Raw genomic sequence first — 15301 nt, 5'->3', positions numbered from 1 at the left:
GCTCCAGGTGTGGGAGTTCACAGTACTGGTCCTACCCTACCATCCTGTCCTTTCACTAATGACACATGTCACAGACCCAGGAACCCAGAGTTCTTCTCATCAGGGGTGTGTCCCCATCTACCCTGCTTGTAGACACATAGGAATATTCACTCCTCATGTCTGGCCTTTGTTTTCTGGCTGGGCTACCCTGTATCTTTATATAACCAGTTCCCTTCTCTCCCATAGGACAGGCCAGAAGTGGTAAGTTGGAGTAGATGGGTCAGGAAGAAAGAGGCAACATGCCATTCTTTGGCCCATCTGATCCACCATCTGGGAAGGGGAGACAGGGCAGCAGGGCTGGGGGGCCAGGCTGCGGGGCAAAGGTGAGGCTCTGACCAGCGCTCCCAGGTGGAAGTGGGGAATATGAGAAAAAAAGTAAAACAGAATCTTTCATTTGATGAATTGACATTTATGGAGCCCATTTTTTATATCAAGGTCAGGGCTGAACTTACAAAGGATGGAGTAGGAGTTGCCTCATGGAGCTCTCAGCCCATGTGACGTCAGAGCTGAGACTCAGAGGTCATCCTAGTCACTCGGGGAAACTGAGACTCAGGACGGCGAAGAAGTCCGCTCCCGGGCATTCAGCCGATGACAGAGTGCAATTCTCCTTCCCTACCTCTGGACCCCTCTGGCTGCCATTTCAGGGCTCAGAGGACTCAGACACTCAAAGGTGCCCAGGGTGAGTGCAGGGGCTTTGTGGCCTTGCCCTCCTCTCCAGCTCAGGGAGGGAGGAGCTGGGACAGGCAGGATGCAGGATGAGGGAAATTGTAGGAGAAAGGGCTGCCGCTGGTGGCTTCTTGCAGCTGTCACTCAAGGCAGAGGAAGAAAAACCTGGTAATATTTCCTGCCCACTGAGTGACAGGACCACAGAGGACAGAGAACCCGGACATTATTCCCTCCCAGCATCTCTCCCATTTCTCAGGTGGGCAGACCAAGGAGGGGGCTCCTTGCAGAGGGGTCACAGCAGGAGTGCAAATCACCGATGCCAGAGTATGGTCTCCTCTGCCACACTGCCAGTTGTGACTCGGGGCCTGGCATGGGTTAGAAACGCAGGAGTCATCGAAGGCTTTGGAGATGTGCTCAACGGACACCTCTGCGAAGCCTTCTGGGATCACAGCCCCTCCCTCTATTCTCCCTAATGCCAGCCCTGCCCTTTGGGGCAGCCCCTCCTCTGGGGAGGCACTAGCAGAATTCCAAGTGTTGGTCACTGGGGACGTTGTACTTGAGCTTGTGGGCTTCGAAGAGGTTGCTTAGCTCCTTCATGTAGCGTTGGTGCAGCCTGTCCACCTCTTCCTGTGAGGGATGCGGTGTCTTCTGCACCTCGATGGGCGTCCCCACTGCAAGACACAAAGGAGTGAGGTGGCCCAGAGCAGGAACCACCGGAGTTGCAGTGCCCTTGGGGTTCACACCACAATGGTCATCGGTGCAGGAAAGTGCTCTTACTGTCTCACTTTCAATTCTATTTTGGGTGATAAGTTCTAAGATGTTAGGGCAACTCCAAGATTCTGATATATTAACAATACCACCAGCTGGCATTTACAAGCAATATCTCCTATAATCATCCTAACAATCCTATACGGATAGAACCTGCTATTATTCCTCTTTGACAGGTCAGGCGATGAGGCTCAAGGAGGTTAAGTAACTTGTTCAAGGTCACATAGCCAGGAAGAATCAGTGCCAGGTGGTAAGCCCTGGGGGTGTGTTCTTAACCTCCAGGCCTGGTGGCTCTGGGAGTCTCAGATACCGTGATGGGAAGCGCCTGTATGTCTTGGGGGGAGGCGGCCCACAGCCCAAGCGCCCTTCTTCACCCCTCTCTCTCCATGCTGGCCTGCAGTGCCCCCTTTCTAGGGAGGGATCGGGAGGCCCTATGTACCTCCTTCCTCTGGTTCTGCCTGGCTCAGGAAGAAGCTGCTGTGTTCTTCTCTTGGGAATGGCTCTGGAGGCAGCACATGTGAATTATATTCATGAAAATATTACCACACAACCCAGAGAAAGTCATGGTGTAGGGGACTAACCAAGTCTGTACTCAACTAAGGAATGACTGGGTGGTTGGAGATGAACAGACCTCTCTCTACAAGCTTTGCCATTGGAACCTAGGTGGAATCCAAGAAGAAAGCAAATGAGCTGTCCAAATAGCTGCAAAGACGGTGCTAAGTCCATGCACTGAAGCCCATGCCCATTATTTACAGGAAAATCCCTCAGGCTCTCTTTCATAGCCTGCTGATTGCTACTTTACACACAATTCTAACACCTGGAACGCCCTTCCCTTGTATCCATCTTCTCCAATAAGCCTTATGAGATCATCTGGTCAGAAATAAACCCTCCTTCTTTGGTATAATAAAAAAGTCAAATAGATCCTGACCAAACCTCAACTTATTTACTCAAGGGCAGGGTGTTCTTTTGGAAATGATTTAACTTCTCTGAGTCTCAGTTTGCCATTAGTGAAATGGGGATGACAGTCCCTGCCTCCAAGGTTGTTGGGATAACTGAGCTGCTGCATGTAAGGAGCCAATACAGTGCCTGGCACACAGCAGGTGCTCGGTACTCAGTAGTGGCTACTGTTCTTTGTGTCTCTGTTAGAGTTCTCCTCCCAGACTGCCTTATATCTGCCTGTGTAACTGTTTCCCAGTCTAGAATGTGAGTTCCACAAGGTCAAAGATGTGTCTGGCCCATGTGCATGTCCCCTTGCAGCACACAGCCTGGGCCCCTTGCCCTGTAGGTTTCCCCATCCCAGCCTGGGTCTTGGCTCACCCACGGTGGTGATGGGCTGGCGGTAGGGCATAAGACCAAAGCTGTACTGGAAGACACCACGGCCATGGAAGAGCGGGAGGGAGACTCTCATGATCTTCTGCAGTCGGTTCTGGGTCCGGCGCAACCAGGAGCCAGGAGAGTTGTCAACCTGGTCAAATAGGTCATTCTCCCCAAAGGAGAAGATCGGCACCAGAGCTACCCTGGAGGGAGACAGGAGAGAGGGTTAGGAGGTGCAAGAAGGTGCAAGCTTGTCACCTAGCTTCCTGCAGGGACCCAGTGACCAGGAATTAGGGTAGAGAACAGAGCCCTGGGCCGGAAGTAGGAGGCCTCTGGTGTCTCCCAGTCCTGCTATGGCCTTGCTTTGTGATTGTGGGCAGGTCCCAGCTCTTCTCAGGACCACTGCCTGGCAGTTGTAACATGACAGGGAGACTAGAATGCTGCAGAGAGTCCTCCCAGATAGAAAAAAACATTTGCAAACTTTGGAAAAGTCTGACCTGCCCCAGTTAGCTTGTATTCTTCAAAGAAGCTCCAAGGTAGGAGAATAGTTCTAAGCAATGCCCCATTCTCCCAGATCCCCTCCGTCTCAGATCTAATGCAAGCTTTCAGCAGTATGACCCTTGACACTTAGTCCCTTTAATCACCAAATCTCCCTTCTAGACTCTTCTCTGGGTATTTGGGAATGAGACAGTACATCGTCACCAACACAGAATCTTCATTGTGAATGGATTGAGAATCTCCCTGCCAGGGCTTCACTGGTGGCACAGTGGTTAAGAATCCACCTGCCAATGCAGGGGACACGGGTTCAAGCCCTGGTCCGGGAAGATCCCACATGCCTCGGAGCCCCTAAGCCCATGCGCCACAACTACTGAAGCCCGGGCACCTAGAGCCCGTGCTCTGCAATGAGAAGCCTGCGTGCTGCAAGGAAGAGTGGCCCCCACTCGCCGCAACTAGAGAAAGCCCACATGCAGCAACAAAGACCCAACGCAGCCAAAAATAAATAAATTAAATTAATTAATTAAAAAAAAATCTCCCTGCCAAAATAGGATCTGCATTAATCTCTGCTGTCTTCCCACTAAAATACAATCCTTGCCAATCTCCAATTGAACGAGAGCCCTCTCCCCCGATACCCGTGCATCAGGGCGAGCCTGATGAAGCCCTTGCGGTTCCGCAGCAGCAGCCTGTAGGCTCCAGGCCTGGCGTTCAGTGCCTCCTGGGAGCCCCCAACAATGATGGCCACCAGGTTGCCACCTCCCTTCCTGTTCAGAATGTGAGCGGCGCTCTCCTTGTCTGATGAGACCAGCCCTGGGGAGAGGAAGAAGGTCAAGTATGGTGTGAAGGGGGCAGGGATGGTGGAGGAGGATGTGCTCTGGGCTCCACCCCCCCGAACTGGGAGTTCCCTGAGGACTGAGACTGAGTCCTCCCCCTCTTCCCAACCCCTTGCCGAGCTCCTTGCTGGGCACGGAGCTGTGGGAAGTGCTTCCTTGGGTCTAGCCTCCTTCTCCACTACACATGTTCTTGGATTAAGCACAGAATTGTTAGAAGTCCTCCTTAAGATCCCTCCTCCATGCCTCCAGCCCTCATCTTCCTGGGCTACCCAGGGGTGGGAAGACTCACCCCCTGACATGATGTAATCCCTGAAGAAAGGGGCCCAGAACCACAAGTTCAGCATCATCAGATGTGGGCGGATGCCGGGGAACAGTGAAGAAAAACCGGTGCTCTCGGTGCACAGGTTGGTAAAAGCTCCAGCCGCCAGGACCCCGTGGGGGTGGAAGCCAGCGAGGTAGTTCCGGGAGGGATCCAGCTCCACGGTCTTGACCAGCTGCGGGGACAGCAACCTGGTGAGTCGGGGCTGGATCTCAGGCCCTCCCTGATTCTGCCATCACCAGTGTGACCTTGAGCAACTTACTCCCCCTCTCTGAGCCTCAGGCTCTTATGAAGATGGAGATATGCGTTTGAAGGCATCTAGGGAGACTGTGGTGCCATCTGTGTCTCAGACTCGCTGCTGGCTTCGGACAAATTGCTTCCCTCTCTGGCTTTTAATTTATCAAATGCGGACATCTGACCCTGTCCCACCTACCTCCCAGGACTGCTGAGAAGCTCAGGTCCATGCGTGCCATGGAATTACCAAGACTACAGGACAGGATGATCATAATTGATACATTGAATTATAATTGGTATAGTTCAGACACCATCAAGGGCCACACAGCGGTGCCACTATGCTTGAAGAGCCCTATTTTAACAAAACTCCCTATGAGAGAATTTGGTGCTTAGGACCTGGGAGTGAGCATTTGCAAGATATATCAGGGGTGGTTGAAAGAGCGTGCAGACCTGGAGACTGGCCCTAGTCCTGTTAACCCCTCTGTACAATGCAAATGTCTCCCTGGTGGTTCTCTGCTCCCCCCATGTCAGACCTTCACTGCCATCCACCCACCTGTTCCCCTGCCCATTGGCAGCTCTGCCCTGGTCTGGTCAGTCCTGCAGCATGGCGGGTGCCAGGGAGACCACTAGATATTGTAGAGGGAGTGGGAGAGGAGAGCTGTTTGTCATTAGCAGCTTCCAGGCAAAGTGGGCTGAGGGTGGAAGGAGAGGAACTGAGTTAACAAGTGCTGCTCCCGCCATTTACTGGACAGGCTTCAGTGTGCAAAGATTACTGCCGGGGCACTGATTGTGTGTGTGACCAACCCCTGCTCCACTCTGCCAGTAACTGCCGGGCCTGCCCTTTACAGAGCCCTGTTATCTGGGAGGCACAGCCATCAGAGTTGGAGGCCCTGAGGCCCCTGGCCCAAGCCCTAAGCCCCTGGCAGGAGGCTCCCTGACAATTCTGCACAGGCCTTGCAGGCGTGAGCAGTCCATTCCACGCTGGCTCAGCTCTGACACCATGAAAGTTCATCCTGTCACCAAGCTGAAATTTTCAGAATGACCCTGAGGATTCTTGTTGCCTTCGGGCCCCAGAGGCCTGGCTGCCTGCTCTCAGAGCAGCCTGGTGGGACCCAAGGGACAGCAATGCGGGTCTGATCCTATCTGCCCTACCCAAGCTGAACAGCCCCAAATTGTCCTGTCCTTGACCTGGACTTGATCTCCGCAAATCCCCACCCCCCCAGTATGCCCTCTGGTTACCCTTGACCCTTTGCAGAAAGGCTGAGGGGACCATAGGTGGAGGCGCCATTGCTTCCCAGATGAGGACAAACTTCTTCCACTCGTTCGGTGGGGATTTATTGGACGTGAAAATAAGAACAAGCAGAGATAATTCTGGGTATTCTCATTGGGAAAGGTGTTTCCTTAGGAACCCATCTCGGTGTGTTTCTTGAAAAGCATACCTGGCTCCCCGCACTGAAGCACTTGCTTATGCATTCTCTTTCTCAGCTAGTGGGAAAATAATTTTGTACAACCTGCCTAAACGCAATGAGGCAGTATTTATTGATATTACAATTGAAAAACGTAACTGACCTTTTAGGCCAGCAACTCCACTGCTGAGGAAGTTAGCTACAGAATTTCTCATACTTGTGCAAAATGACATCTGAACAAGATTATTAACTGAAGTATCATTTTTAGTAATACCAAAACTTGGCATCCACTCAAATGTCCATCAACAGGGCCCATTTAGACAAATTATGGAACATTCACTCATGGGCCACTGTGTAGCCATAGGGATGTACGACATAGCTCCTCCTGTCCTGATACAGGAAGATGCCACAGTTGCTTGTCGGGTGAAAAAGCAAAGAGCAAGACGATGCGTGCAGAACGTCACCAGCTGTGCCGAGAAGGGTAACAGGAGGTGGAGACAGCTCCTCCTGGGGGAAACGTTGCCTGATTCTCCACCATTAGCCCTTTAGGAAGGCTAAGGGTGAGGTTGGAAAGCTCCAAGACACAGAGACTGTGCCCTAATTTTGCTTGAAATTCACCACTAGATGCTAGTTTGTAAAATCACAGTAAGAACTGATAGAAGCTCAGGGATCCACATGCATTTGACAGGGAAGGCAGAGGCTTGTGAATGTGGGGAGCTCCTTATCCGGACCCCCTGCCTCCTGGCCACCCTAAGATCCCTGCAGGGCCTGCGTTTTGAAAGTATGTGGAAGAGTAGGAGGGTCTCCAGGGAGGTGGTGGGGTCCAGAATCCGCAGGCCCCAGCGCCACCCCTGCAGGCTCCCAGCCCAGGACAGGCAAGTCAAAGTGCTCATCTTCTCACTCCCTGCAGGTCTCTTGGTGGTACTGCCCGCCCTCTGCAGGTGGTGATGCCACAGGCCTGTAGCGGGCGACAATCCTGAACACTGTGCGTATGGAATTTCTGCAAAACAAGTCCAGTGTCCCAAAGGTGTCAGTAGTCCCAGGGTTGAGAAACCCTCCTGGGGGGCTAACTGGCTGGGGCAGCAGGAGGATGGCGGGTAGGACAGGCACAGAGCTGCTCAGCATCAGGTTCTGCAACTGTCAGCAGCTCCAGCTGTAAAGAGAGCCAGATGCTGTCCTTTGGAGGTCACGGGATGGCAGGAAGACAGCCCCCTGGAGAGCTTTCAGTTGAAGAGCTCCAGTTCTGTGGAATGGCCTGCACTGGCCTCCATTACCTTATCCCTGAAAACCTCTCCCGCCTCATCCCCAGGTGCACCTTCTGCTTTAGTCACACTGTTGCTCAGAAACCATGCAGTGGCAGGCTCTGGGCCTGAGCTTGCGCTCTTCCCTTCGCAGGCCGCCTTTCCTTCCCTGGTGGACTCGGGATTTAGCTCACAGTGTGGAGGGAGACCACAGAGCCAGAATCTGCAAAGCTCTACTTCAGGCCAGAAACCACTTATAGTTTTCTTTGGCTTGGTAGCTGGTGTCACAAACACTCTCAGGCTACAGGCCATACTTTCCCATGGAAACTCTGGCCTTCCTGGCACAGAAGAGCGAGCCTGGGAAGAGGAGCGGGGGGATGGGAATTCAGAATCTCAAAGCTCAGAAGTCCTGGGGTGGGGATGAGGGACTCTGCCCATGACATTCCCATGGCTTCCCTCGGGACCCAGCAAACCCTGCTCGTTTGTGCTGACAAGGTCCTGGGAGGGCACCCTGCAGAGGAAGCAGATACGGGGTCGAGGAAGACTGCCCCCACCCGGGCCCCTCAGGTTGGCTCAGCACTGCCCACTTGCTCTGCCCTTCAACATCTATCACCCCTAATGAGCATGGAAGCCTCTGCCAGCCAACTTCCTGCCCTCTGCCCAGCCCCTGCCCTGCTGCCCTGCCTTGCCCTGCCCCATCCCACCCCTTCCCTTTGCCCAGGAGGCCCTGCTCACTGGATGCTAAGGGCTCCTGCACATGAGCTCTTGCCCAGCCTTTGCTAGTCCTTGCTGGGCTCCAGAACTCTCAGAAGGGAGCAAGGCGGGAACTCTGACTCTGCTGCTGAGCGCCCATGACTTGGCCAAGCTGTTTACCCTCTTTGAGCCTGTTTCCTCCATTCCCTATCGCTTTACCAGCTGGGGACCTAATTTCTGGAGGGCCAGGAAGAGGTGGGGCTCCCAGATTGGGGTGGGAGAAGCCATGCAGGTGTGAAGGGCAGAACAGCCAGTCTCTGGGCTATCAGAGTCCTCCCTAGACCCACAGCCATGCCCACATCTCCCCAGAATCCCCAGCAATTCAGTAAAATAATACAAACTACTAGTTTACCGAGAACATACAAAGTGCTTTACTTGCTGTCTCATGGAATCCACACAACCCAATGATGTATGTGGCATCATCTCCACTTTACATATGAGGAAACTGAGGCTCAGAGAGACTGTGTAACTCACCCAAGGTCACGCCACTTGTATGTTGCAGAACTGATCATAGAACCTAGTCTGTTCAGCTCCAGAGGCCACACTCTATATGTTTCTTCTCTCCTGTTTCCAGAGTAGGGCCACCTGCCCCTGCCTGGCACCTGAGTCCCCATTGCCTTCCCCATCCTGTCTGGACAATAAATCATCCCTGCCCAGCTGCTTATACCCAAGAGTTTAGTCTGTCTGGGATTCAGGAAAGGAGCCAAGGTCAGTTCACTCAATCAAGGATTCTGCTCCACTCAGGACTGAACTTTGGGTCCAGGGTCAAGTGTCCAAAAGGCCATGAGGTGCCCTGAGTCAGAAAGTCAGAGATTCTAAGCACTCCAGTGGGAGGGATCAGTGTGCTCACTGGATACATTTGTAAACTAAGATTTAGAATGGGGCAAGGCCTTGTCCAGGATGCCTAACATACCAGATTGAGGGGAAGAATCTGAGAACAAGTTCAGGGTCCTCTCCCCTGTCCCTCTAAACTGACTAAATGCACAAACTTTAAATCAGTAAAAGAGCTTTGTATGTGAACTTGATCACATCCTTGTCCCTCTCTAGGGGTTCGTCTCCTCATCTTATGAAGTGTGGGGCTAGAGGGTCTCTTAGGACCTTAAGTTTATTACCTTCACCCCCAAGCATGGCTACTGAGGGGTTTATAAGATACATATGTGTGCCACACTACATGGCCCACAGAGCTCCTTCAAATCCTGTTCATTCATCAGTCCTCATACTTGCCCCAAATCCCTGCAGGTGGGAAACCACGGCCAGACAGAAGCTGCACTCTTCCCCAGGCCACATAGTGGTGGAAGCCTGGCTCCTACCTCCCAGCCCAGTATTCTGCTCACTGCACACAGGGCCGCACTTCCCAACGGACACGTGGGGCACTACGGTCCTGGCCACACCCCAGCCAGCCCCATTACTCACTGAGACAGGGAAATAGTCCTTCATGTACTTCCATATGACCCAGCGCCTTATGGCCTCAATGCGCCTGCCCCCCTGCCATGGCTTGTCTCGGTCCAGGTACCACCAGGTTGCATACAGGATACTGAAGATCCAGAATCTTGTGAACAGGAGACCAATGAAGACCACAATGCAGATCTGGGCTGGGGAGGGAAGCAGAAACCATCATCAGTGGTCAGAGGGGTGAAGGAAGGATTTCCACCCTTATGCCCAGCACCAGCAGCACTGTCCTGTCCAGCCCTCACCCCAGGCAGAAGGGGTCAGCCTCCCCTCCCCTCAAAGAGGAAGGAATGCAGCCCATCCAGTGTCACACTGGGAGCCTGGATTTGAAGCCAGGTACGCCTAACTCCAAACTCACTTTTTCCCACTGCACCAGGCTGCCTCATTCACTCCAGTCTCCCCCCTCCACCTCCTCTCTGTCCAGTTAAGTATCTGTATTCACCAGGTGCTCAATAAATGCCTGGGGGAGAAGTGACTGGTTTAACTGTTTCTCGTTTCCACCCTTTGGGCCCTCAGAGAAAAAGGAGACATTCTCTCTGCCCAGCCCTCTCTCTGTCCACTCTCGCCCATCTTTCCATAGATAAATTCTGCCAGATCCCCCCTCTAATTAAAGTCCTTCCATGGCTTTCTCATAACTTTAAAAACAGCCATGTAGCTCAGCCTGGCATTCAGGCTCCCCACGGCCGGTCTGATCCCCCTCCCACTCCAGCCTCACTCACCCACACGCACTCCATGCTCCGGCCACATGGAACTGCTCAGTGTACCTACACTGAGAGACTGAGTTCCTTCAATCTCTTAGCTTTTGCTTATGCTGCTTCCTCTGCCTGCCATGCCCTTTCCTGATGAAGGAGGCAGGAAGTAAGAGGCCAACTTGTGGCTGGCCCATGGGTTGGGGTGCAGCATGGCTAGGACCAGGCCAAGTGAGGAAATACCTTCTTACCTACGATTCCAAGTCCCTTGCAGCAAGCTAACCCTGGCTTCATCTCAGGGTCAGGGGGTCTGTGGGGCTGACCCTTACCTGATGCTAATGGAACATCATTCCCAGAGAATACTTCTCCCTCCCCATCCCATTCCTTCCAGTCAACACCATGCACTCACACTCTTAAAAAGGTCAGCCTCCGGTTGTATTGCATCTGAAAGTGGGGTAGACTGGGTCTGTCATTCCTGGCAGGCTTCCAGGAGAAGGGGACTTTTGACCCAGTCTGAACAGTAGTAAAATTCATAAGCCAGAGAAAATAGGTTGGGGCTCACAGATTTTCAGTTTACACAGAACACCTATGTGCCAGGTGTTGGTGGTTCAGCCGTGAACAACAGAGAAAAATTCCTGCCCTCGTGGAGCTGACTTTCCAGTGCTGTGTTTGGGGCACTTGTTAGTTTTTAAAAATTTCTATGGTGGTAAAATATACGTAACATAAACTTTATCATCTGAACCATTTTTAAGTGTACAGTTCAGTGGCATTAAGTTCATTCACATTGACCATCATGAACATCCATTCCCAGAACTCTTTTCATTTTCCCAAACTGAACCTCTGTACCCATTAAACAAAAACTCCCATGTCCCCCTCCCCCAGCCCCTGGCAACCACCATTCTCTTTTCTGTCTCCATGAATTTGATTAGTCCACAAACCTCACATAAGAGGAATCATAAAGTATTTGTGTGTGTGTGTGTGTGTGTGTGTGTGTGTGTGAGACTGGCTTATCTCACTTAGCACAACATCCTCAAGATTCATTCATGTTGTATGTTTCAGAAACTCCTTCCTTTTTATGGCTGAATAACATTCCATTGTGTTATTTGCGGCATTTGCTATACATTCATCCATCAATGGACCGATGGACAATTGGGTTTCTTCCACCTCTGTAGTTTATTTTAAAATAGCATTTAATTAGTCACTAATAATGAAAAATGGGGAGACTTCACACTCAAACCCATTCATCTGGCATCTCTTGAACATCAGGAAGGAGCGGCAGCCCTGAGTCACTGCCTTCGCAGGCAGCTCCCCTCCAGGCATTTCCCCTCCTTCCCAGGCCTGCTGGCCAATGGCTGCTGGAACCCGTGCTCTCACATCAGCCTCGTGATTCCTGGAGGATTCAGAAAAGGACGAACCACACTCCTGGTGAGTTGATCACTTTTTTGTTTGCCTTTAAGTTTTTTTAATAAAAAACTTGAAAGGGAAAGTTGCAGAAGAGTGGGAATGAAATGCCACCATTTGCATGAAGAATAACATGTCCACCCTTGTGGATGCGCATGCATAGAGGCTGGAAGGACACCTGCAGATCTGGAGGGAGGAGGCAGACGCCAGGAGGTAAGGGATAAGGATGGCCTGGCAGTTGACTTAGATTTTATCATTTTTACTTATATAACAAATATTTAATGTGAGAAAATGGTAAAGAACCTCAGCTAGGACTCTCTGCCCTTGGGCAAAATCAAAAGTCTATGTGGGTTGATCCCCCTTTCAGAAAACCGCCTCTAGAGAATAAAACAGAGTTGTTAATAGTGGCTCCCTGGAGGGAATTCCCTGGCCGTCCAGTGCTTAGGACTCCGCGCTTTCACGGCTGCTTTCACACAAGCCACGATGTGCACAGCCCAAAATACATACATACATACATACATACATACATACATACATACATAAATAAATAAATAAAAATAGTGGCTCCCTGGAGGGTAGGATTTGGGGAAGTCTTTCACTTTTAGGATACATATTTTGTTTGGATGTGCTACAACAGCACATATTCATTTTTGTAACTAACATAGCATGTTAAGGTTAGGAAAAAACCCACGCAAGAGGAACTTGCACTTGATAGAAAGAACTCTCCACCATCCCCCTCACCCTGAGGTCACCTTTTAACTCCGATCAGCAAGCAAAACCCAAACTTGGGGATCTTTTCAATCCCTTAGGAAGGGAGACACCTTCTTTCACCTTGTAACACCAAGGGGGAGAAATGTAAGAACCACTTTACTGAGACCCAGAGAGGGTATGCAAATTGGCTAAGGTCCCAGAGCAAGCTAGTAGGATGGGACCTGGCATTCAATTCTACTCTTTTGTCTACATCATGCTCCCAACATTCATTCATTCAACAAACATTTATCAACACCAACTCTTCTAGGAGCTGGAGATGCAGCTGAGAACAAGACCATTTGAATGGAGCTTACCTTCTTCCTGTGTGAGTGTGTGAATTATAGAGGAGAGGAAAGGAAACTGAGTAAACATGTAACCCACTGGAAAGTATTTGTTTCTGGGCCCTGAGTCCTCAGTGACAGGGCCTGGTTGACCTCTCTGGCCAATTCTTTGCCCCTCCCCAAAATGCCTGCTCTATGTCCAGCGTGAGCCAGCCGTTCACAACATGTGTGGTGTTTACTCCCCCACTGGAAGTCCTTACTCTCCTGCCACTCTGTAAATCCTGCCCTGTGGACTCATCTCCTAAGTATCCTTGAAAAGGGGCCCTTTCTTTCCACTCACTGCCAGACCAGGGGAGGCAATCTTTTTCTTAAAGGGCCAGATTGTAAATATTTTAGACTCTGAGGCTATATGGGGCGACTTGGAGGATATTACATAGGCACGTAATCGTTTGAATTACGCAAACATTTAAAATCTAAAAACTATCCTTGGCTCATGGGCTGTACAAATGCAAAAACAATCAGTGGGCTGGATTTGGTCCATGCCACATGGGACCCTGATCTAGCTGGTGGCTACTCCCTGCTATTGGTCTAACCCCCACACCCCAAACACAGCAGATCCATAGACTTCAGGCACTGAGACCTGTCACACACAGATTGGACCTTGTCACTCCTGTACCAAAAAGCCTCCTGGGCTCCCCTTTGTCCCCAAGATAAGGGACAAGGTACAAGCTCCTGCTCGTGGCGCGAGTGGGCTCAGATCCCTTTGCTCAGCGACCCTCCCTCTAGCTCCAGACCCAGCGCTGCTTGACCTCCCTGTGCTGCTCCTGACATTGCCAGGATCCCTGGCTGGGCTGGGGGTGGGCACGGACAGTCAGACACACTCCTGCTGGGAAAGCTTTCCCAAGGCCAGCTGGGCAAAATGTCCCTCATCCCCTGTAATCCCCGGGCCTCAGCCCACCTGGCTCTGGGCCCCCAGTGCCCTTTGCCCAGGAGCCAGCCTACTTGTCGGCTTGTGGCCTCCTGCCCCTTCTCCACACCTCCTCCCACGCCCTCAGCCCTCTCTCCTCCCTCTACCACCTTCCCTCTCCTCCTCTGGCAGTAGGAGGAGTCCAGACCTACAGCCTTGGACATTTAAGGCAATTAGCTTCTCTGCTCATCTGTGAAATGGGGTAACCGGGGATATTTTAAATGTTTTAACAATCCTTAGGGCAGAGACACAGGTCAATCATCAGGGATGCTAGGGGCAGGGAACTGGAGGGCTTGCTGTGTGTGTGTGTGTGTGTGTGTGTGTGTGTGTGTGTGTGTGTGTGTGTGTGTGTGTGTAATGGCTATTGACCAGTCTGTAAAGAGTATGTCCACAGTTTAACACCATTGTAGTGGCATCAGTGTACAGGCTGAACACTAGCCCTGGGGGGCGCACTCCCTACCCTGTCTGGTGCCAACAGGTGAGATGAAGAATCCCATTGCCTCCCACGCCCCCAGCCCAGCCCACCTTACCCAGAGCCAGAAAGCAGAAAACCCACTGCAGGACCACAAAGGTCTGCATCCTGCGCTCCCATGGCACGGACAAGGGTGCAAACTTCACCATGCTGTCTCTTTGGTTGATTCCGGTGTCTTCTCTGAGCTCTGCTGTGGTCTGAGGCACCTACTTACTGGTTTTTGCTGCTGCCAGAGGTTGAGTAAGCGTTAGTGGTTGGGGAGGAGGGCGCCCCACCCCACACTGCCCAGCCCAACGCCTCCCTGCCCCCGCCCTGGCAAGGATCTGTTTCCTGGTAGAAAGCTTTGAACCCACTTGCCCTGGAGCCAGGTAAAGGAAGGAGGAAGGGAAGGACATTTGCCTCCTCAAGCAAAACCTTATCTGCCAGATGCCTTTCTCTGTGCCTGAATCTTGCCCTCCACTTGGCAGGTAAAGCACTGTGTGTAGGGCAATCCTGTCCCTCTTCACCTACCCAATGACATGGCTGCAATAACTGTCTCCTCTTTTCTGCCACTGTTCCCCTCCACAAACATGCAGTAGCAACTCCTGTCCACAAATCCTTCGGCCCCACCGTCTCCTCCACCTTCTGCCCTATTCATGGAAGAGCCCTGTCTGCATTCCACATCCTCCCCTCCCATTCTGTCCTCCCTCCTCCAGACTTTAGATGCCATTGTTCCATGGAACTGTCCTTGACAAGTTCACCAATGGCCTCCATGCTGCTGAGTCCAGTGGTCCATTCTCAGCTCTCATCTTGACCTCTCGGCAGCCTGAGACACAGTTGGTCACTCCCTGCTCCTTGAAACCACTTGGCCTGTGGACTCCACACTCTCCTGGTTTCTTTCCTGCCCCTCTGGCTGCCCCTGGGTCTAATTGTGGCTCTTAGCCTTCACAGGCTAAGTGTTGGAGTACTCTCTTGCCCACTTAGTCCTTGTGAAACAGGAGGGAAGAAGGCAGGGCACAACCTTTAAAAGAATGACATAGGGCTTCCCTGGTGGCGCAGTGGTTGAGAGTCCGCCTGCTGATGCAGGGGACACGGGTTCGTGTCCCGGTCCGGGAAGATCCCACATGCCACGGAGCGGCTGGGCCCGTGAGCCACGGCCACTGAGTCTGCGCGTCCGGAGCCTGTGCTCCGCAACAGGAGAGGCCACGGCAGTGAGAGGCCTGCGTACTGCAAAAAAAAGAAAAA

The 15301-nt window shown here is 52.0% G+C and overlaps 1 protein-coding gene across 1 annotated transcript; it reads right to left on the bottom strand.

The window, feature by feature from the left end:
• Positions 1-441: 441 nt before the first annotated feature.
• Positions 442-14267, bottom strand: MOGAT2 (monoacylglycerol O-acyltransferase 2). Its single transcript, XM_067750403.1, has 6 exons — positions 14136-14267; positions 9482-9660; positions 4405-4609; positions 3918-4092; positions 2791-2990; positions 442-1376 (listed from the first exon to the last, which is right to left on the bottom strand). Exons 1-6 carry the CDS (start codon positions 14224-14226, stop codon positions 1222-1224), a joined length of 1005 nt encoding a protein of 334 aa, XP_067606504.1. The 5' UTR covers positions 14227-14267; the 3' UTR covers positions 442-1221.
• Positions 14268-15301: the final 1034 nt, after the last annotated feature.

This window comes from Pseudorca crassidens, chromosome 9 (assembly GCF_039906515.1).
Source record: "Pseudorca crassidens isolate mPseCra1 chromosome 9, mPseCra1.hap1, whole genome shotgun sequence".
NCBI classification, from domain to species: Eukaryota; Metazoa; Chordata; class Mammalia; order Artiodactyla; family Delphinidae; genus Pseudorca; species Pseudorca crassidens.
This window is presented reverse-complemented; position numbering and strand designations above follow the sequence as displayed.